Consider the following 23,711-nt stretch of genomic DNA (forward strand, 5'->3'; position numbering starts at 1 on the left):
TACAGAGCACAAACCTGGACAAGAATGAGAACGAGCAGAGGAGCTGGACAGCAGGGAGAACACACGGGTGAGACATGGTGGATACACAGACAGACCAGCAACTACAATGACAGAGGACACGACTTAAATACACAGAGAAACACAGGGGAATTACACACAGGTGGTGGACACAGCTGGGAATAATCAACAAGACGAGACAGAGGTAAAACTGAACACACTCACATGAGACGCAGACCTTCACAATAAAACAGGAAGAAGAAACCATCACACTAAGACGCAGACTCTACACTGAGAGACAGACAGAAAATGACACATGGAACTAAACCAAACCTGCAAAAACATGACAACTCAAAATACTGGGTTAAACTGACCCAGAACCGTGACACCATGACTGGTAATTGCTTAAAGCTTTTTAAAAATTAGATTTATGAAAATGTATTTTTGCTCATTTAAATAAACTATAATAAATAAATGATATGCATTTTCAAAATGTCAGAATTTACAGAATTCTAGTGTTTTACAGAAACATCAATAACTCTCAAGAAATGAATAAAAGAGGATATAAAACATGTTTTTACCTTTTGTATTACCTAATAGATCCCTAGGATCCGCTATATACGTTTGTCTCTATACACTGAACATACTTTGTACAAATTTGATATAATTATAAGATATCACTATTTTTACTCTCACATTTACATGCTATGCTATGAATAGAGCCATGTTTTGTAGGGGCAGGGATAGCTCAGTAGGTAAAGTGGTCGCCCCATGATCGGAAGGTCGGCGGTTCGAATCCACTTAACGGCTACCCTGAGGTACCCCTGAGCAAGGTACCGTCCCTACACACTGCTCCCCGGGCGCCTGCTTAGTGGGCTGCCCACTGCTTCACTGAGTGAATGGGTCAAATGCAGAGAAAAACAAGTAATTTCCCCATGGGGATCAATAAAGTATCCATTATTATTATTATTATTATGTTTAGTTGCATGTTCAATGACAGCAGAAAATGTCTTGATGCCTCAAGTCAAAGGAGAATGACCAAACTGCTTTGAGCCGTTAGCAAAGCAACAGAAAACTAATAACCATTTGCTACAATTCAGGTATGCAAAAAAATGCACAACCTGCTAACCCTTGAACAGCAGCAGAAGACCACACCAGATCCCATTCCTGTCAGAAAAGTGTTGGAGTGTTTACTTACGGAGAACAAGAACTCCATGGCGTAGCGACTGAGCACGGTTGGACTCCACAGTGAAATTCAGCATGGTGGGATTTGCACCAATCATGCAGACACGGTTGTCTTGCTCAGCCTCACGAAACATCCGCAACAGCTGATTGGCAATGACCCCATTCAGAACAGATATGGCCACCATCGGTATGACAAAGGACAGGAATGCATTTACCTGTTCAAAAAGAGAGAAGGCTGTAAACACTGGAGATTAGTGCTGACAGAAAAACTATGTATCTGCTTCACTAAGATAAAATGTATATATGTTATTTAAAAAGCAAACAAATAGAACAAAACCCCCCAAAACAAAACAAAAACCCAGTGTCCCTCGAGGCTGATGATTGGCCCTACCGCCATAATAGGTTGGAGATTAAAGATGGCTCCCGTGTTTCTTCTGTTTGCATCTATATCTATATAATATATGTTTGGCCCATCTTTCAGTTTACTTCTTGTTTTATGTCAAGATTACCTGTATGGAAAATATAAATATCTATATATATATATATATATATATATATATATATATATATATATGGCTCTTCCAAACTCACATTTAGTCAGATTTACAGTGAGTGATGCTTCCTCGAAACGCTTAAAAACAGTTAAGAGGGTTTGGAGATAACTGCTCCAGGAAGCAGAATAAATGACCACATCATCTAATTAGGCCTCACAGTTAGGGACCCCGGCCAAAACCTTAGCCATCAGGCGCTGAAATGTCGCTGCCGCATTATGCAAACCAAAGGGCATCACGGTATACTGAAGGAAGTGATCGGGGGTAACGAATGCAGAGATCTCAGACGCTCTTGCAGTTAAAGGAACCTGCCAATATCCCTTTAATAAATCCAATTTGGTCACATAAGTAGCGGATCCCATCCGATCAACACAGTCATCCATCCTAGGTAATGGGAAAGAGTCTGCTTTAGTGGCCGCATTCACCTTTCGATAATCCGTGCAGAATCGAGGAGTATTGTCAGATTTGGGCACTAACACACATGGGGAGCTCCATGCGCTAGCACTTGGAACGGCTAAGCCATGCTCAAGGAGGTAATTGACTTCTCTCTGCATTATTTCCCTTTTTACTGGATTCACCCGGTACGCATGTTGTTTAATTGGCTTATGCCCCTCCACATCAATGTCATGACTTAAGACAGTCGTTTGACGCTGGTGATCAGAGAAAAGTTATTTTTTGTCAGAGTAATGATATCAGTTTGAGCAGTTTCAGGTAAATCGGCAACAAATGATTCAAGATCATTTAAAATTACTGCATTTTTCAGCCCACTTCCTAATGCAGCATCATCCCTCCCAGATAATCCGTCATCCGACAGTTTGTAGGCGGGGAGGATGGCAACAGCGCACACCGGGGCGCTGTTGTATTTTGCTTACGGGGATAGAACAGTTTCTTTTTTTTCTTTTTTTTGCCTGTCCCATTTGGTTCTTTAGCCATCAGAATTGTTGTCTGAAGACCAACAAGGATACCCAATGGATTTACTTTGCCAAATGGATCATCGTGGCATTGCCGTATTGGTCCATTTGATTGACCTTTGTTTTTATTGTTTATTATATTTTATTTTCAGATGTTACAGACGGGACAGACATGAGTGAGGGATAGGAAAGGGAGAAAGAAAGAGGAAGGAAAAGAAAAACAGAAGGGGAGAGGGACAGTGAGAAAGGGGGGGAGAAAAAAAAATCTCCTGGATCACCTGTTGAGAGAAGAAGAATAGAAAACAAGCAAAAAAAACCCCAAAGCAACATACTAAACACAACACCATCGCATTAATCTAGCTAAGTGTAAACAGCAGTAAATACTGAATATTCAATGTTGCTGTGCAGCACGCAGGACAGACAGCGCACAATGTGCTTTGAAGTAGCAGCCAAGAAAGGTGTAATTTAAGTCTACGAGCAGTGAACACCCGTGTGCATACCTGTGTGGATCAGCGCGCTTGTATTCAAATGGTTTCCACATGTAATGGTCTGCAAGAGGATGTAGCGAGCCATAGCCCTGTCCCCCAGGGCATGAAGCAGGCATGGAGGAGATCCAGGCCCCAGACATCCAGAGGCTCCCAGAGCACGAGAGCCCAAAGAGGACCACCGGAGGGGCATCCGTGCCACCCTCATGGGAAGGGCTGAGATTCCCCAGACGAGGCGTCACCCAGTATCCACCGAGCAGAAGCTAGAGGGGGCTGCACCGGCGTGCCCGCCGGCTCTGCCGGCAGCCAGCTGTGCCAGAGTGAATCGAGCCGCAGGCCCAGAGGCCCCCTGCACCCCGGAGGAGGCCTGACTGAGCAACAGGTGCCAGGCCCCGCCAGGCAGCCACTGGGAGTGAGCCGGTACATACCTGAGCGCCCAGCCCCGGACACCAAGAACCACCAATGCACCGACCCCTGAGGGCATCAGTCACCGGCAGGGAGTGTGGTGAGGGGAGATAGGCCTTGGAGGGCCTGGGAGTTTCCAGAGAGGTGGAGTGTAAGACCCGACCTGACATATAGACACAGACAAACAGGCACACACAGACACAAACATGCATTCCCACCCTCATGCACACATATACAAACACTCAGCACTCACCCAATGGAAGGATTGACATAAATGGACATGTACACACAATCACACTCCCCAAACATACTCTATACCCCGGGTCCAGGTACCCTCGCCCCCAGAGGGGGAAACAGAACCCAGACCCAAGAGATGTTACCCTTCCCCCCGGGGTGGAGGCAAGCAGACCGTCCCAGGCTCCGCAGCAGCAGGGAGGCCAATCGGACAGCTAACATCTCCTCCCAGCCCCCCCGCTCCAATGACTAGCAGAGAACGGGGGTGTGTGAAGACCCCATACCTCCCTCCTCCCGCTCATGTGTAGTGTTGCTGCGTGTTGTTCTAAAGTGCATTTAAAACAAGGGAGAGCATGGCCATACCACCCTGAGCAAGCCCGACCTCGTCTGATCTCGGAAGCTAAGCAGGGATGGGCTTGGTTAGTACTTGGAGGGATAGAACAGTTTCAACGTATTCACATGACAAACCCTGGTTTTTCGCCGCCGATCTGGAGTGCGAATCACATAATGGTTATTGTCGAGTTTACATTCAACACTGTAAGGACCAGCAAACTGTGTTAGTAAACTGGACCCTACCACAGGCAGTAACATCAACACCTTCTCCCCTGGTTGAAAACTTCTATCTACAGCTTTTTTGTCAAAACGAGCCTTCATTTTAGTTTGCACTTGCTTTAAGTTTTCCCCGGCTATTTTCCACGCTAGGCGAAGCCTATCTCGAAGCTGACTCACATAGTCAGGTACACTACACGGCCAGGCCAAAAGAAATTGCCCAGCACTCGGTAATAAGTTTTATTTATTCCGAGGTGCCCAGCCATGCCGACGTCATGTGCTAAGTTTAGCACCTGATCACGATGCTGAGATGGTACCACCACCTGTGTAACACCTGATGTTCCACTCTGATCAGAAGACCACCGCCTCATTAACACGCCATCCTGCAGGAAAAAACGGGGAAGGGTGCTTTCCCCAGCCGTGACAACGGCTGCAAAACAGGAACTCAAAGACTTGTCATTTTCCTGAGCGCTTACCAAAGCTTCTTTATTCACATCGCCGCTCAATGCCGGTATTAATTTTAGCACACTGCATTTATCCCCCACACTGTCTTTCTCCCGTACAGGAGGTTTTTGCTCCCCAGCCACAAACGTATCTGCGATACTAACCACATCAGCAAATTTGTGCGCTTCCGCCCGCGTAACAGCGCAAACAGGAAAAAACTGTCGCTTTTGGATCAGCAGCAACAGGTGTATCCATCACTTCAGGCGGTGGAAACACTTCCCCCCCGGCCAAATCGTTGCCCAAGATAAAGGACACACCTTTAAACAGCAACTGTCGTCTTATGGCGACCTTCACAGGTCCAGTTGTGATAGGTGAGTGTAGATATACTCTGTGAAGGGGCGCCCGAAGAACAATTCCCCACACCAACACATCCGTGTGGCAGGCGGTTTTATCCGACAGTGGCAACACATCATCTAACATAAAAGATTGATGTGCCCCGGTGTCTCGGAGAATGGTGATAGGAACCCTGTCCTTCTCTTCTCCTGCCACCGAAACGAAGCCTTGGGAAAGGAAGGGTTTAAAACGTGACTCTACCTCCATTTCTGGGTCACACCCCTGCATCTGATCAGGACCGATAGGTGGGGAAACTACTTTAATGAGCCCCACGGGTCCCTTAGACCCTCTGCGCTGCTCTTTCTTCTGCAGCGCAGGACAACTGGCGATCAGGTGACCAGACTCAAGGCAATAAAAACATTCCCGCTTTTCAGTTTCCTCCTGTCTCGCCCTTCGGGTCTGTTTAGGAGATTTTTGTCTCTTTTCCTGCCCTCCCCTCACTTCTCGTCCTGCCCCGGTTGGAAAAATGACTTTATGTGTGAGGGTGAATTCATCTGCTAAAACTGCTGCTTTTGCCAGGAACATCACCTTCTGCTCATTTAGATAAACTACCAACTGATCCGGGAGACACTTTTTAAATTCTTCTAAAAGAACCAACTCCTTCAATGCCTCAATATCCTTCACTTTGCTGGCTTGCATCCAGCGTTCAAACAAGCGATGTTTCTCACGGGCAAACTCCACAAAGGTTTGTTCAGCGGTCTTTTCACTTTTACGAAATTTCTGACGGTAAGCTTCAGGAACTAATTCATATGCGTGCAGAATTGATTTTTTTACAATATCATATTGGAGGCTGTCATTAATGGAAAGGCTAGTACATACTTCCTGAGCCTTGCCGATTAACTTACGCTGGAGTAGCAGCGCCCAAAACTCCTTAGGCCAACTCAATGCAGCTGCTATACGCTCAAAAACGTTAAAATAGGAATCAACCTCAGCCTCCCGAAACGGAGGTACTAGTTTAACATGTTTGGTGATGTCAAAACTTGGTGAAGTAACTGTGGATGTGTCAGGGCGACTCGAGACAGGTGTGGAGGCAGCGGAAGCAGGTGTCTAGACAGCGGCGGGCTTACGCAACTCCAACGCTCTGACCCGGAGGTGCATAGCTTGCACCTCAAGCTCTTTAGCGCGAACCTCTACCTCGCTAATACGGAGGGTCAAACGGAGGTCCTCCATAGACCCTACTGCCTGAGGCTCCTCAGCCGCCCCAGACCCCACCTCTGCCGCATCCGACCCCGCCTCATCCGCATCAGGCTCCACCTCAGCCGGAGACACGCCAACGGGTCCTTTGGCATCTGGCTCCGGCTCAGCCTCCGGAGCCACCTCCACGCCGCCCCTACCAGGCCGCTTTACAGCGGCCTTCGGGGAAGGGAGAATGCCCCGCTCCACCAAGCCTGCACACAAAGCATCCTTCACCTCCGGTTTACGGGCATTATAGGACACTTTACAGGGAGTGCAGAATTATTAGGCAAATGAATATTTTGTCCACATCATCCTCTTCATGCATGTTGTCTTACTCCAAGCTGTATAGGCTCGAAAGCCTACTACCAATTAAGCATATTAGGTGATGTGCATCTCTGTAATGAGAAGGGGTGTGGTCTAATGACATCAACACCCTATATCAGGTGTGCAGAATTATTAGGCAACGTCCTTTCCTTTGGCAAAATGGGTCAAAAGAAGGACTTGACGGGCTCAGAAAAGTCAAAAATAGTGAGATATCTTGCAGAGGGATGCAGCAGTCTCAAAATTGCAAAGCTTCTGAAGCGTGATCATCGAACAATCAAGCGTTTCATTCAAAATAGTCAACAGGGTCGCAAGAAGCGTGTGGAAAACCAAGGCGCAAAATAACTGCCCATGAACTGAGAAAAGTCAAGCGTGGAGCTGCCAAGATGCCACTTGCCACCAGTTTGGCCATATTTCAGAGCTGCAACATCACTGGAGTGCCCAAAAGCACAAGGTGTGCAATACTCAGAGACATGGCCAAGGTAAGAAAGGCTGAAAGACGACCACCACTGAACAAGACACACAAGCTGAAACGTCAAGACTGGGCCAAGAAATATCTCAAGACTGATTTTTCTAAGGTTTTATGGACTAATGAAATGAGAGTAAGTCTTGATGGGCCAGATGGATGGGCCCGTGGCTGGATTGGTAAAGGGCAGAGAGCTCCAGTCCGACTCAGACGCCAGCAAGGTGGAGTACTGGTTTGGGCTGGTATCATCAAAGATGAGCTTGTGGGGCCTTTTCGGGTTGAGGATGGAGTCAAGCTCAACTCCCAGTCCTACTGCCAGTTTCTGGAAGACACCTTCTTCAAGCAGTGGTACAGGAAGAAGTCTGCATCCTTCAAGAAAAACATGATTTTCATGCAGGACAATGCTCCATCACACACGTCCAAGTACTCCACAGCATGGCTGGTAAGAAATGGTATAAAAGAAGAAAAACTAATGACATGGCCTCCTTGTTCACCTGATCTGAACCCCATTGAGAACCTGTGGTCCATCATCAAATGTGAGATTTACAAGGAGGGAAAACAGTACACCTCTCTGAACAGTGTCTGGGAGGCTGTGGTTGCTGCTGCATGCAATGTTGATGGTGAACAGATCAAAACACTAACAGAATCCATGGATGGCAGGCTTTTGAGTGTCCTTGCAAAGAAAGGTGGCTATATTGGTCTAAAAACACAGAAGAAAAGAAGGCTTCCCAAAATAATGGGCAGCTCACCCCTACTTGCTCCGCACTACACACATGCCCGACCTTTTAACCAAATAGCTATTGCTACGGCTGCTCCATCTGGACCTGAGGCAAGTGCAAGGGAAGTCTGCCACACACCCCACACCGCAGCTCTTCGGTCGCCCTTTTATAGTTCAGGTCGACAGCAGGAACCAGTTACATCAGGCCGTTCCTTAGGTCCACCAATCACAGCCGGGCCCCTGCACAGGTGAATTTGCATACACATGCATACACACATTAAGAAACAGATAACCCACCAACACAGGCACTTAACAGGCCAGTACTGCTCAACCTAATGCATTAGCTCTGGCTCCTTCCCCACCAGAGAGGTGACTTTCCATGTCCCAGTTGCTAGTCTTAGGAGCTGGGGATTGTTCCGTGAGGGTCTCCGCACTTGCTTGTGGTGCCAGGGTGGGCCATGTCCCTACTTTGAGCTAGGCCTTCAAGCAGCCTCACCAGGACTGGCTCCAAGTCCGGGCCCCTGTAACCCTATGCCTATAGCCCCTGGGATCCCTGGGACACACAAAACCCTATACCACAACAAGGTAGTGATTCGCGGAGGGGGTTATGATTTTGAACTATATAAATAAAATTGAACTCAATTGAAAGACTGCACATAAACATTAATCATGGCAGCATGGGAACATGCACTAACCACAAGATCCATAGAGGCTGGGGTCTATCACAGCTGGCAAGCTCGAGAAACACCAAGGCCTGAGAGAAGAGCTCAAGGAGATATGGTAATCATTGCACTCTGGGCAGTGACCCAGAAACTGAGTGAGTGGCTCCAGCTCATCTGGGAAACGATGCCTGAGATCTCTGTCCAGAAGAGCACAGTGCCTCAAGATACTGCGTAGGACCCTGGTAGAGGACCCTCATGATAATTTTTGGTTTATTGTATGGCTAATATATCATAAGCTTCCAAAATTTATCATTGCTATGTATCATTAGTTCCATTAATTAGCATTACCCTGTTGTTCAAATACGGTCACTTCTGGTTCCAAAATAAACAAGCAAACATAAAGAACACCAAAAACAAACAAATACAAATAAAAAATGGAACATATAAAAATGCTAATGTTTTTTTGGGCTTAAAAATTCAAACACAAGAAAGTCTACAGTTTCCTATTTTTGATACAGCACAATACCTGAAAGGTGCCACTGTATATGGCAATAATAATAACAATAAAATGAATATATTTTAATAATAATAATAATGCAATAATATTTGTTATACTTTATGATGGTGGGTTGGCAGTATTTATTGACTTCTGTCAATCATATGTGCATCATTAATAAATAAAAGGGAATTGTACCAGGGGCTAAAAGTGACACGATGGTTTGTAAACTAGTGTCAGGATTTGTGTGAGCTAAATGCTATACAGAGAGCTTGTGAGTGTGAATGCGCTGCCACAAACAAGCAACATGCAACTCTAATAAAAACAGACACATGGAATATGCAAATTGCAGCACAGGCTTGAGGGCTTTAAAGACAACATGTTTTCCTGCCACTGGACAAAAATCCATGATAACCTTGTGGCATGTTGTAATTGAAGCGATCTGAGGGAGAATGGAACTCTTATTCCTCATGGGATCTGTTTTTCAGGCTTTAGACAGGAGGTCATTCTCAGTTTTTCTTTCTTTTTTTTTTCAGAGCACACCAGTTAATAGCATAAAAACTATATTAGAAGTAAATTGTGCTGGTTCGATGGATTTAGAAGGGACCACAATGAGGCATCTTTAATAGAACAGAATGGAATTGATCTTTATTGTCATTGTTGTAAAAACAATGAAATGCAGTTTGGCATCTCTCCGTGTGTGAAGTACACAATATCGTAAGTATTTACACAGACAATAACACAGACAAATTTACATTTACAAAAGAAAGATATGTCCAATTTATACATACACCTGCATACATATGGATACACCCATAAATACACACACGCACATAAATGCATATATATACAGTGGCTTGCAAAAGTATTCGGCCCCCTTGAACTTTCCCACATTTTGTCACAGCCACAAACATGAATCAATTTTATTGGAATTCCACATTAAAGACCAATACAAAGTGGAACGAAAATCATCAATGATTCCAAACATTTTTCCCAAATAAATAACTGCAAAGTGGGGTGTGCGTAATTATTCAGCCTCCTTTGGTCTGAGTGCAGTCAGTTGTCCATAGACATTGCCTGATGAGTGCTAATGACTAAATGTCAGTACAAATACAGCTGCCCTGTGACGGCCTCAGAGGTTGTCTAAGCGAATATTGGGAGCAACAACACCATGAAGTCCAAAGAACACACCAGACAGGTCAGGGATAAAGTTATTGAGAAATTTAAAGCAGGCCTAGGCTACAAAAAGATTTCCCAAGCCTTGAACATCCCATGGAGCACTGTTCAAGCAATCATTCAGAAATGGAAGGAGTATGGCACAACTGTAAACCTACCAAGACAAGGCCGTCCACCTAAACTCACAGGCCGAACAAGGAGAGCACTGATCAGAAATGCAGCCAAGAGGCCCATGGTGACTCTGGACGAGCTGCAGATGGGGGAATCGTGCACTGCACAAAGTTGGCCTTTACGGAAGAGTGGCAAGAAGAAAGCCAGCGTTGACAGAAAACCATAAGAAGTCCGTTTGCAGTTTGCACCAAGCCATGTGGGGGACACAGCAAACATGTGGAAGAAGGTGCTCTGGTCAGATGAGACCAAGATGGAACTTTTTGGCCAAAATGCAAAACGCTATGTGTGGCGGAAAACTAACACTGCACGTCACTCTGAACACACCATCCCCACTGTCAAATATGGTGGTGGCAGCATCAGGCCAGGGCAACAATGGAATGGTTTAAAACAAAACATATCCATGTGTTAGAATGGCCCAGTCAAAGTCCAGATCTAAATCCAATCAAGAATCTGTGGCAAGATCTGAAAACTGCTGTTCACAAACGCCGTCCATCTGACTGAGCTGGAGCTGTTTTGCAAAGAAGAATGGGCAAGGACTTCAGTCTCTAGATGTGCAAAGCTGGTAGAGACAGACCCTAAAAGACTGGAAGCTGTAATTGCAGCAAAGGTGGTTCTACAAAGTATTGACCCAGGGGGCTGAATAATTACGCACACTCCACTTTTCAGTTATTTATTTGTAAAAAGTGTTTGGAATCATGTCTGATTTTCGTTCCACTTCTCTCGTGTACACCACTTTGTATTGGTCTTTCACGTGGAATTCCAATAAAATTGATTCATGTTTGTGGCTGTAATGTGACAAAATGTGGAAAAGTTCAAAGGGGGCCCGAATACTTTTGCAAGCCACTGTGTGTGTGTGTATATATATGTATATATATATATATATATGTATATATATATATATATATATATATATATATATATATATATATATATATATATATATATATATATATATATATATATATATATATATATATATATATATATATAGAGGACCCGAGCTTGAAGGATAAAACCGCCCGCATGGGCGTGCTGGGTGTTTTTTTATATATATGTGTATATATATATATATATATATATATATATATGCATGCGAACATACTTACACACACATATTTCCACCTACACTCCTACATATATATACATATATATGTAGTGGGTGGAGTTGGGGGGCTGTTGCAACTATAATAAATAGTGTTATAATAAATACAGTTTGAAGAGATAGGAATTTTGGTTGCATTAAAGTATACATAGAAATACGGTTGATAAATAAGGTGTAATGTCCATGAGTGTTGGCAGTGCAGTTATCCTCCAATCAGGGTGGAGGTAGGGCATGTTTGACAGCCTATGGGTAAAAACTCCTATTGAGTCTATTTTTCTTTGACCTGATGGACCTGAAGCGTTTATCAGAGGGAGGGGGGGGTGTCCAGGGTGTGAGGGGTCTTTGATGATGATGCTGGTTTTCTGCTGAAGTCTGCCAGTATAAATGTCTTGGTTAGTGCCAATTGCCCGCTCTGCTGCCTTCACCACCTGCTGCAGTTTCCTCTTGTCCTCCGCGGTGCAGCAGTTGAACCAGAGTGTGCAGCAGTAAGTCAGAAGGCTCTGGTGGTGGAACGGAAGCAGTTTCTTGTCTCAGGCCCAGTACAGTCTTTGATGTGCTTTCCCTACCTGGTGGGAAATGTTTGTTGACCAGGTAAGGTTGGCCGAGATGTGGACTCTCGGCCGCTTTCTACCCTTTCTACCTCCTTAAAGCTTTCTACCCTTTTGTACCTTCTCCCCATCAATGTAGAGGGTGGAGTGCTTAGATCGCTTTGTTCTCTATAGTATATTATACGTATATTACACTTGTGTCACATCACTTGGAGTTATTTCTTTATTCATTAATATTTCAGTTTTCTTGCTCTAGAACACTTCAACATGTGAAATGGTGGAGCCAGTCCTTAGCTTTGGTAGACTACATTTGAAGATGAACAGGTGCTATGAAAAAAAGCTTGGATGAGATATTTGAGATGCATTATTCATATTTTTGAGATGGCTCTATGACACAGACTGGGCTCTATATACCCTGATGGCTGACGACTGAAGTGAAGTTGCTGGAAATTTTGCACAAATCAAGCCGAACAGGCTTTCCTTAAAACAAACTTTTATCAGATTAATTTTCAACTGACCTTAAGCAGATTCCAGTGGTGTGATTTCATTACAGATAAAAACCCTCACTTCACAGATGAGAAAATCTTTAGGGGTGAGGAGAAAGATTCAGAATGACACAAAGCTGATCCTTTCTATCACATTAGGTTATGTATTTTCTGCTGCAAGCACTAGTATATGCAAAATGAGCTGAACTGGAAACTACAACACAGATTATATGTGAATCACTGGATAAGACTAGGTGTAAAACATCCCTGTGGCCTGACAAAATGACAAAAGGATTATAATGCCTGTGTTTTACAGTCTAGCACAAAGACAGTTTTGGCCTCAATGACTTTCCACCTAGACAACTGTTTATTGCTTTTTGAAACTCATCCACTGGAGTTAGAGGAGTTACTCAGTGAGTCAGCTGTCGTCAGCAGGTAACTGCTATTCTTCATCCAGTAATTGGAGTTACTGAACTTTGTCTTTTGACTGTGTTTGTGCTCTTTTGTGGCTTTTGGAACATTTTTATTGCACTAGCAAAGTACATGGCCCACTGTTGCGCCACAGACAGAAATTTAGTGCTTGGGCTAGAGTTAATAACATGATTTTAGTATTAGTATGATACCTACTGCTTTGTTACTTTGTTGCCCTGCACATACATGCTTTGTTACTAGCAGGTATTTGTAGGGCATACTTTGGTCTTCACTTACGGCGTTACCCTAGACCATTTGTACTTAAATTAAATTGGGTTGAGTAACCTTGCAGTGTCTCTTAGAATGATTTTTTTAAACTTGTTTTTATTATTGATTCTGTTTTGTTGTTGACTCTGTTCTTTCTTCTCTCTTTCAATTTTCATCTTTCTCTAATGATAATATTTGTAAATTCTTTATTTTTGCTCATTCTTTATTAATTCTTTTAGTGCACATTATCTTGTAATTATAGACCAGGTCTCTCCTTACAAAACCACTTATCACTATTTTGTTTCTAGCTCACTCTGACGCTCCCGTCAAAAAGCATTATGGACAACCACTGGTTTGATTGTCCATAGAGAATATTTTAAAGAATTTTTCCATTCTCATAATGAGGCAGTGAAAGAATCCAGATCTTCTTATTTCACTAATCTCATAAATTGTAACAGAAAAAAACTAGGGTATTATTTGAGCCTATTAACAGCATTGTTTTGTCCCCACCTGAGCAGGCTGTCATACTCTGTGATGATGGCTGTAATACATTCCTTAATCAGTTCGTTAATAAGGTGATGGACTTGAGATCTAAAAGTTCTTCCCCTTATGAAGAGGGCCCTCAGCATCCTGAGTCAATTACCTTATTAGCTCCAATTCCACTAAATGACTTCACTACAATAATGGGTAAAATTAAGCCTTCGTCTTTCTCATTAGAGAACAATTTGGAAGTCTTATGGTACAAGCACTTGGCCTTCATTGCTAACCATTATTAACAGTTCAGCTGTGTTCCTTTCGTACTGTACGCATGCTGAGGTAACTCCTATACTTAAAAAAATCTTCATGCCATCTTTTTTGGTATTTATTAGTCTTTAAATTAAATTGCCATTTATCAGCAAATTATTAGAAACAGTTGTGGAAAGATCCTTATTATTTTGATTACAGATCTCTGAATGTATTTCTGCTGCAGAGGCAAACTGCACAGAAAGAGTCTGTTTGACGATATCTGTTAAGCTGTTTGCAAAAAAATGCATCTACTTGTTTAAGACACCTGCACCAAATTTGACACATTCACCATTGGAAAGGGATGTAAAAAAGGTTTAGGTGGTTCATGGGATGTTCAGTACTAAGCAATTATTTTTTTGCCATTAGCTGGAATAAACCGCAGCACAGTTTTTAATCTGTTAATTTAAGATTTAAATACTGATTTGCTGAAAGTGCTGAATGGTGTTCCAAGTTGTTCCGGCCTACATTGAACCTTGGCTTCAAGTGTGTATTTTCTTTTTGCATTGTTACTAGACCACGATAATTAAATGTTTGACATTTTGAAGTTTAAAATAAATAAATAAATAAATAAGTAGATAAATGAAATCTGTTTCTTGCTTGTTGAGCCCAACAATTTTAAATTTTAGGAAGCCAATTTTGGACTTGGTTTTTACATGCTGCATCACAGTAGACATGAGGTCCCAAATTAAATGATATTACATGACCTCCTCCTTAGCAGTTGCCAGACACTTATCATGACTGCTGCAGACAATAGTACAAATACTTCCACAGTGTAACAGGGGTCTTTCTCTGCCATCAGGCTTGTGGTTACAACAATAAGACCGACTGAGTGCCACAGAGTCGGCAACAGAAAGAAACACAAAAAATATATCAGATATTTTTGTTAATTTTTTAATAAAACAGGGAAATTTGCTTATTGCTACTAAACACACACTATATGCTAGTCTTGTGTTTGACAATAGAACTGAAACAAAGAAATGAAAAATTGTCATATGCTCTGATTCAAAGGTATTTCAGCATCTTTTGTGATTTGCCATTCAATGAAACTTGAAATAAAGCCAAACATCACCCTGTATGGCATCACTCTCACTGGAACCTATTCTGTCTTGTCTGAACATTTTGATGAAGTCAGTGAAAATATATATTGCCATCTCAATGCAAACATATATTTCTATGGAACTATCTCGGATTATTCTTCTAAAGCAACTACTGCGTTGACTGGTGGAAAAGCAATAAGATTGGAAGCCTATTAATAGAGATAATGTGAGAGATAGTGATGAAACAAAGTATCTAAAAAGAATGCTGAAAACAGAAGGTATTAAAAGCACATTCAGAGAAAAATTAGAGAGATGGAGCACAACAAAAGTGAGTGGGTGAGATTTGGTGCTGTTGAAAACCTTTTTGCAACAAATGCGATGTTGTGCATCTTTTATTTAATCAATTTGGCAAATGCATGAAGCAGTAGTTTGAAGTTCTTGTTTACTGTTACCGAAGAATGATGAAAACATCAACAGTTCCACTGAGAAATTATTTAAAATCCTCAATAAAATTACATTTTAGTGCCAACTTTGATTTTTGACCAAATAATTTTCATCCAACTGTGCTACCTTTGCTGTACACAAAATGGAGAATAAAGTCAGCATTAAAGATTAATGAGGGAAAATAATGAAAGGGTAAAAAAGAAGAAAGGGAGAGGAGGGGCTGTTTGACATCTTGCTGCAGCTGCTGTGGAGCTGCCTGTATGGTGAAAACGTGCGCTGATGTCTGACTTGTTAATTTGTGTGGATATTCGCTTAATCAATGTATGTGTCACTCCTTCCCAAAGGCATTCACTCTCCACCCACCACATACTCGCACAGAGGCACACAGCGATGCAGTGCTGTTGTTTTTCAAAGGGATAATCATGAATGAAAAATGTTAATGGTTTTAATGAACAGGCTGGCTGACTTCTGAGGTTCCCCCTGCCTCCTAGACAAGAATGACTGATTAAAGCTGATAAGGAGAACAGCAGAAGCGGTGCAGCAAAACAAACCCTTAGCCTTAGAGTGAGACCAAACTCCAGCTTTAGTGCGAAATTCTGGAAAGCCAAAAAATGGGGGCGAGCTAATGTGGATAATTGGGAGTAAAGTGCAAGAAAACTGAAATATTAGACATTTAATTATGGTGAAACCTTGTTCTGACATTTGACACATGCAGAAGAAATATTAAACCTATCTGTCTACATACACTTTTTTTTTCAACTGTATTTCTTTCTCGTGACTTTTTAATATGTTTTTATTTGTCTTCCTGTTTCAGTGCTGTTCACCGTGCCAAACCTAGTCTTACAAGATGAACTTTTACACATTTTCCATTTTGGCGTACATGAAATAAAATAAAATATATGACAAGGAGGGGCAGGTTGTAATCCAAGTCAAACTGTGGAAGTCACTATAGTCATGCTTCACTAAAATATAAGGAGGACCAATCAGCATCTGCCAAAAGCATACACATATAAATAAGTTTTGCAGAAATGAAAAAGATTACAAAAGCGGGCTCAAAGAATGAAGAGAGGCAAATGAAACTCTGTAAATCAGTTCCACATTTGGAACCTTGTGGTCAAATTTGTATAAGCGGTTCTGCTTTCTGTTAGATGACATAACTGTCTTGATTATCATGAGTAGCTCTCTTTATGGCCATGGAATGATTATTTTAGTGTCAAATGCTGCATTAGGAGCAGATGTCCATGCTCCTATATTTCTTCAGGGTTATTAAGCAAATTATCATTATATCTTCTATTGCCTTTACAAATCATTCCGTTCATGAAATTTAATTTATTTCCTGGTGTTCATCGTGCTTCTTTCTCTTTAACCCAGTAACGCCAAGTGTATCATATTTGATGAGCTTTTGTGATTTTTTTATGTCCTGAAAAACCTGAATAAATTACACAATAAATATTTAAGCAATTAACTGCACAAAAATGTTGGATGTAGCAAAAATGAACTATTTGATTTCTTCTTCTATTTTTAACTTGTCAGAGGGTTCAATAAAGACTCCAGTTTAAAAAAAAACAGAACTGAAATTTGTGGCAATTAGTTCATGTTTACAGTTAAAAAATAGTTTTTTGTCTTGAATCAGTTTTACACCAAGAAAATAACCATTTGTTTACAGTTTTGTATTTCTGCAATTTCATCGTCCCAGAAACCCAGAATCAGCTTTGTAGACCACGTCATCTCAAACACTAGCTAAGGCTCCTTGCTTACCTGAGAATTCACATCACACAAAAACGAGTCTGCATCACCAGTGGTGAACATTTTCAGGTTCCTGTATTCACCTGCTATCCAGCTCACACAACAGTCGATTCTAGTGCATATGTCTATATGTGGTGGGTCAACAAAGCAGGGGCTGCATGTCATTTTTTTGGACTATGGCTGGATGAGTCTCAGTGGTTAAGGCTCATAAGATGCTCAATTCAGTGCTTCACTCACATGTCTGGCTTCATGTTTGGACCATGGTTTTCCTTTCCCAGTCAAGGTAGTGACCTCCTACTGAACCATTTCACAAAGCTTTTTTCAAAACATGGATTTTTGCTATAGAAAATTGTAGCAAAAACTCAGTCAGCTGAGGCTCAATCAAGACTGCAAGAAGTTCTCTCTTTAAAAAGTTAGTATTTTCAAGACATCTTGCTGTTACTCAAAGGGACAAAGTGAAGTGCCAAAATACATCAGATGTGGCATTTTTTCCTTCTGCTTGATAAGTGAGCTGGTCTGCTTCCTCCAATAGCTTTCAGCAGTTTTCTCTGTTCATTGGCCACCTTATGTGACAATAAATTACATCAGTGGTTAGAGATTATTTTGGCTTTGAGGTTTTACGTTTCAAAAGTGTCAGTGTTCAAAAGTTTAAAGATGCAAAACTTCTCTTTCTCTTACAAATTCATCCCTATGAGCAAATCCATTCCAATTAAGATATTGCTGTGAATTTTAAATGCTTGTGCGACTGAGCACACAAAATAATGTGTTATCACCAGAGCAGCAGATATACTGTAGTGTGCTTAGCTCAGATTTAAATGTGTGGGTGTAAACCCATAGTGTCTGCAAATGGAAACGTGATCTGACTGCTGAACGAGTGTGAAGGGGTTCCAGCTTGTGACAAACAAGAGGACTAATGCTTTTTTAATTCACATGTAGAACAGCCAACGTTGTATGCCTCATGGAAAAAAATTTCACCTGGAATACCCATTAATATTCCATTAAAGCAGGAAATTGAAAATCAAAGGAACCTCTGCTAGATTTCACATAATAACTGCAAAGTGAGCCAGAAATGGAAACAATGGAAGCATCAGCTATTATTCTCATTTTTTTGTCTCTCGACGCCATCACCTTAGTCACAAGACCCTTTACACTATTAGGCAAATATACTGACAGGCATGTATATTTGGCTGCAAAGCTCGGGGAATTTTGCCTTAATAATGAATGATGGCCAGTGGGACAGAGAACACTCAGCCTCATTAGTTCTTAGTTCTGTTCTTAGACACGGACTAATGGTGAAGCCCTGACTTTAGCATTTTAACTATCACCATTCACCATTAATGGATTTACCCAAGAAGGCACCAACTGCAGACCATTAGAAAGAAGAAAAAGTTGATGTACTGCCACAGTGGCTTCAGATTTCTTGGGGAAAATGAGAATCAGAGTGAGCAGCAACATTTAGTAACGTTTGAAATTAAATTCAAGTATGTCCAGAAGATGAAAAATCACTGTGGTTTGTTGTCTGGACTTTTGTAGGCTTTCTTCTTCCTGAGTCTAACTCACTCGTGGTGATGATGATCCAGTTTGTGCAATCTTAGTTGCCATAATTTCTCACAAAATTGACCATTTTTAGAAACTAAGTATAATCTTTGAAATCTGTCACATGTATTTTAGCTTTTACCTTGTCTGCAGCATATTTCTATTTCTTGTCATCATCTGGTCCTTTTGCACATTGCCACAGATCAGCAGCTTATTGTATCATACTACAGCATTTTAGCTCCTTAATACTATTATACAAATATATTCAGGTTTATACATTATATTCTGTTGAATTTAGATTGTATTTAGATGTTTATTTAACAGTTTTATATTACTGAGCTATGTTTAATGTTTTGGTTTCTGTAACAAAGAAATTTCTCAAGTTTTTGGCATAAATGATCTTATCTTATTAAAATAAACACAGACACCTTGGCACAAACATCATGCAGCCAAAGCCACACAGCTGCCCCTTGATACAGCTGAGTTTTGATCACTGTTCTTAACAGCCTCTTTAGATATTGGCCCTGTGCAGCTCAGCTTTCAGCTTGGATCAGCTAGACAAAGCTCATGAGAGATGGCAGATGCTCGATTGGTGTTAACAGACTTGCTTTCATGTCTGTGAGCTGCCCCTATGGATAAAGCCGCATTAATATTTATCTCTCTGGTGAGGTTTCGCATTCGTGCTACAGCTTGATTTATCCAGCACAAATATGGTGGTCACTAAAGTCATATACCAAAAACTAATTGATATCTATTATCACACCACCATTTTAAAAAAGCTTTTAGTATTCTTTCTGGAACGTGTCATTTACTACATGGTCATAACAAATTTATGCAGAATGCAATCATGGTATGATTAGTGCATAAAAAACAGACTGAACAAAATGTCCAGTCTATCCCAGGTACTAGGTAAATAAGCTGGCAATGTCTTCAGTCATTTGATAAATAATTACAACTTAAAAAGGACAGTTTTATCAGTATGTTAGTAGCACAGGCTGAACAAAAACTGGTTTAGGAACCTCCATTTCTGCTGCGGCTGCAGATTGTACTTCAGCACCAGTAGCACAAATCATGAACACAGCCTACTTTAAGTGACTTTATTAATAATGAAATATTTATAGGTTGCAGTAGATACAGAACTTCCCTAATATGGAAAGGCTTTAGCGAAGCTACACTGAAGTGCCAGACAACCGTATAAACCAAACACACTGTAGAAAAGATGGAAAGCGCAACCATAATGTCACCCATTGTTTTCTGGTACCTGTTTGAAGAGAACATAACTAACCTGTTACTGTGTAAATGTACATTTTGTTAGAAAACAATAAAACAATTAGAGAAAAGGGATTTACAGATCAGTTCCAGAAACATAATAAAGTAATGACGATAGAGATCAAATTCAAATTCAAATTCAAATTTTATTTGTCACGTACACAGTCATACACAGTACGATATGTAGTGAAATGCTTGGACAACTGCTCGTGACCTAAAGAAAGTTTCACTGTCCTCAGTTATAATCAGATACTCGCTGTGTTTTCAACTGAACTGATAAACAAGGGATGCACTGCCAGCTAGGACTGAGAAAAAGTTGCCAATACATTTTAATGCTCCCACAAACTGTTATTGTCAACGACTGTTATATTTTGTGAAATGGTAGAAATTTTATTTTTTTCTCTACCTCTCAGGGTCTCACATGATGAATGCTGTTTACCAGAACCAAATGCTGTATGCTGTGTGCTCAGTAAACATGCACTTTATCATTCTGGTTTCTGGACCCAGTGCATTCACACAGTAATATACTGCAAGTGATAGCAGTCATTTGGTCAAAAGGACACACAGCGTGGTCAGTAATCGTTTATAACACACAATGGTAAATATACAATATCTCAATCTCAACCTCTTTTCTTTTTTTTTTAATCTTTAGTTGGAATGGGCACGCTGCATCATGGAACCAGCTGTACGTCTTACCTTTCTATCACACAAAGCTAGTTTATCCCCACAGGGTAGTGTAACAGCATAATTCAAAACCTTTGTTGCTTTCTCAATGGAAGCATGTACAGGACTGCAGTGCTGTTGAAGAACAGAAGTTAATACAACTTTCATGTCTTTAGAACTACTGCATCCATTGTGTTATGCATCTGTCGTTTTCTAAGGAAACACAATGCATATTTAAAAGTGTTATCAGTCACACTATGCCAGGGTTTTACACAGAGAATAAAGTAATCATGGAGACAATAATTATCTCTGAGCTTTTCAGTCTCTCACCCTCACAAAGACTTTTTATTGTTTACCAAAGAGTCTCTAATCGTACAAATAGAATATTTTTTCTGTAGTCAGTTAGTGGGCAGTGAGTTATGGCAAGAACACATAATGCATGGCAGTTTTGTTTGGTTCAACAACATCAAGGATGTGGGGATTTATTTACTTAAGCATTCTCGGACTCTTATTACAGACAAAAGCAAAACACATAAGTGTCACAGAGAAGATGGTCAGTTTTCAAAATAAAACACCCCAAGCAGATTAAATGCCCTGAAATGTTCCCAGTGTGATTAAAAGGTACAACCAGTCCATTTCCAGGGAAATTAGATTGGATGTTTCTATAGTCAATCACATACCTTGATGCTGGGAACATGCAGACATATAATATTAATATCTTTAATAGGATAACCGTTCATTTTGTTGTGTTTTATGTACATATAAACTTCCCTAGCAATAGGAAGTAGCAAGTAACCATTAGCAACTGGTGTAAGCTAGTTAGCAACTTAGCAACTGGTTGACTTCAAAGCCAAATAGTAGGCATTTTAATACATTTTTCAAATGCTTTTTCCTTTTTTTCAGGAAGATAAGATGACGATGAATTTCCTGAATGCTTTTGGAGTTGAATAAAAAGTGGACATTAGATTCAAATTAAGTTAAATTTTTGTGCATCTCAGTTTTGATGAACTGCAAAATTTGGCACTTGTCTTGGTGGAGGATATGATTGCTGAGTGACCTTCTGATTAGCGATGGTAATCAACAAACAAAATGCTTCAAAATGGGTTTGCTTATACTTTTAGTTTATTATTTTTGCTCTAAAACCAGTGAAATTAGATAATTTGCAAGGTGTTGGAAAATAGCTCCTGCTGATATCTATAACCCAGATGTGGTGAGTAAAGAAATCAATCTAGTTTTGAGGAGCTCAGTAGCAACATTTTGAATTTATGTGCATTTCTATCAACTTCTGCTAGTCAGTAAATCTTTGGTGAGTCAAAGCAGAGTTAATCAGGCTAATTCTCAACATGGAGGCCATTAAACCAAATGAAGTATGACAATATCAAGGTCATATTTAAAAAAGTAAAATATAAACAGCTGGATTGAGATACATTTACAAAATTTGCATTAAAGAAAGCCTGTTTTGAGAGTTTAGAAAGCTGAAGTTTTTATTGAGGAAAATTAAAGATCAGATTTAGACCTCTCTGCACTGAAACATACATCGTCTCTCTTCCACAGCATGTCTTTATCCTGTTTTTCTTCTCTCACCCCAACCGGTCGCAGCAGATGGCCCCGCCCCTCCCTTCCTGTCCGATTATTAAGTGATGACGTGACAAATCCTACTTCCGGGACTAAAGTAGTCTGCATTTAATATGGCTTTTGTGTTGTTAACATGTTTAATGCTTTGTATTTTCTTCTACTTAATCTCAAAAAGCTCCTAAAAAAGTCAGTGATCACCGTTGACCTCCCTCGGCTTTTATTACCGCTAATCATTTATTTAAGCTCAGTTTTTAAAACCTTACGATGTAACTACAGCACAGCCCATGCGGCAGTATATGAATGACTAACCTCATATTGTGGATGGATTATCTCAGTTGTTCTCCTGGCTGAAGTTTGGTCCTTTTACAGCATCCTGCCATGCGATTACATTTGTTCCTGACTACTGAGAACCCTCACGTTAACTTTTATCGAGTGGAAAAAAAGTTAGCTTGTTTATATTATGCTAATATAGCTGTGTTGCTAGCGGTCACGTAGCACATCATTATATACCAGCTAGCCCAACTTCAGTAACCCTACAAACGTCACTGCTGTTTAGTTTTCTGTCTTCATTTATGTTGGAAGTGATAAGAAAGCTGTACGTTTTAATTCGTTTCCAAAACCCCGCAGTCAGGACATGCTATATTGTATTTAGATTGAAGCTAGCAAGCTAACTCCCTGCTAACTTCTAACTCCGTTAAATGTCATAAATTCCGTTTTCATGGATGCCTGGATGTTAAACTCAGTTGTTACACCTGGTAGAGCAGAATGCTGATAATTTTATTAAAGATGAAAGACTTAAGACAGTGTTTTAACTCTCAGTAATGCCACAGTGATCATTTGATATATGGACCTGCAGCAGAGTTTAGGCCCAGACACGGCTAGTGACGTCAGACTGAACGATCGGATTAAAATGGAGTTTTTCCTTCCCACTGTCGCCAAAGTGCTTGCTCATAGGGGGTCATATGATTGCTGGGTTTTTCCTCTGTATCTATTATTGTATGATCTACTGTACAATATAAAGCGCCTTGAGGTGACTGTTGTTGTGATTTGGTGCTATATAAATAAAATTGAATTGAATTGAATAGATCAGCCTGACTTAGATTAGGTCAGGGGTGTCCAACTCCAGTCCTCAGGGGTGTCCTGTCCTGCAGGTTTTAGATGTGTCCTTGATCCAACACAGCTGATTTAAAGACTAAATGACCTCCTCAACATGTCTTGAAGTTCTCCAGAGGCCTGTTAATGAACTAATCATTTCATTCAGGTGCGTTGACCTAGGGTGATATCTAGAACCTGCAGAACACCAGCCCTCGAGGGCTGGAGTTGGACACCCCTGGATTAGGTGCTAAAAACATCTTAATTTGACACAACTGCTTCACTTTTGAATCTATAATGTACACTCGCCTTAAAAGAACTGATCTGAAGATGATGGTTATTTTGAGAATTTCTCATTTCACAAAATGTTTTGGGTTTTTTACCCCCGTTGGTAAGCCCTTCTTTACATC

At 41.0% G+C, this 23,711-nt stretch overlaps 1 protein-coding gene across 1 annotated transcript in view; it reads right to left on the reverse strand.

Annotated features, from left to right (window-relative positions):
• ntsr1 (neurotensin receptor 1 (high affinity)) overlaps positions 1-23,711 on the reverse strand; it is an 87,138-nt gene that overhangs the window by 47,578 nt on the left and 15,849 nt on the right. Inside the window, exon 2 of the mRNA XM_076878393.1 lies at positions 1,196-1,397. Coding sequence (XP_076734508.1) covers positions 1,196-1,397 — 202 coding nt within the window. The remainder of the gene's footprint in view (positions 1-1,195; positions 1,398-23,711) is intronic.

This window comes from Maylandia zebra, linkage group LG20 (assembly GCF_041146795.1).
Source record: "Maylandia zebra isolate NMK-2024a linkage group LG20, Mzebra_GT3a, whole genome shotgun sequence".
Lineage (NCBI taxonomy): Eukaryota > Metazoa > Chordata > Actinopteri > Cichliformes > Cichlidae > Maylandia > Maylandia zebra.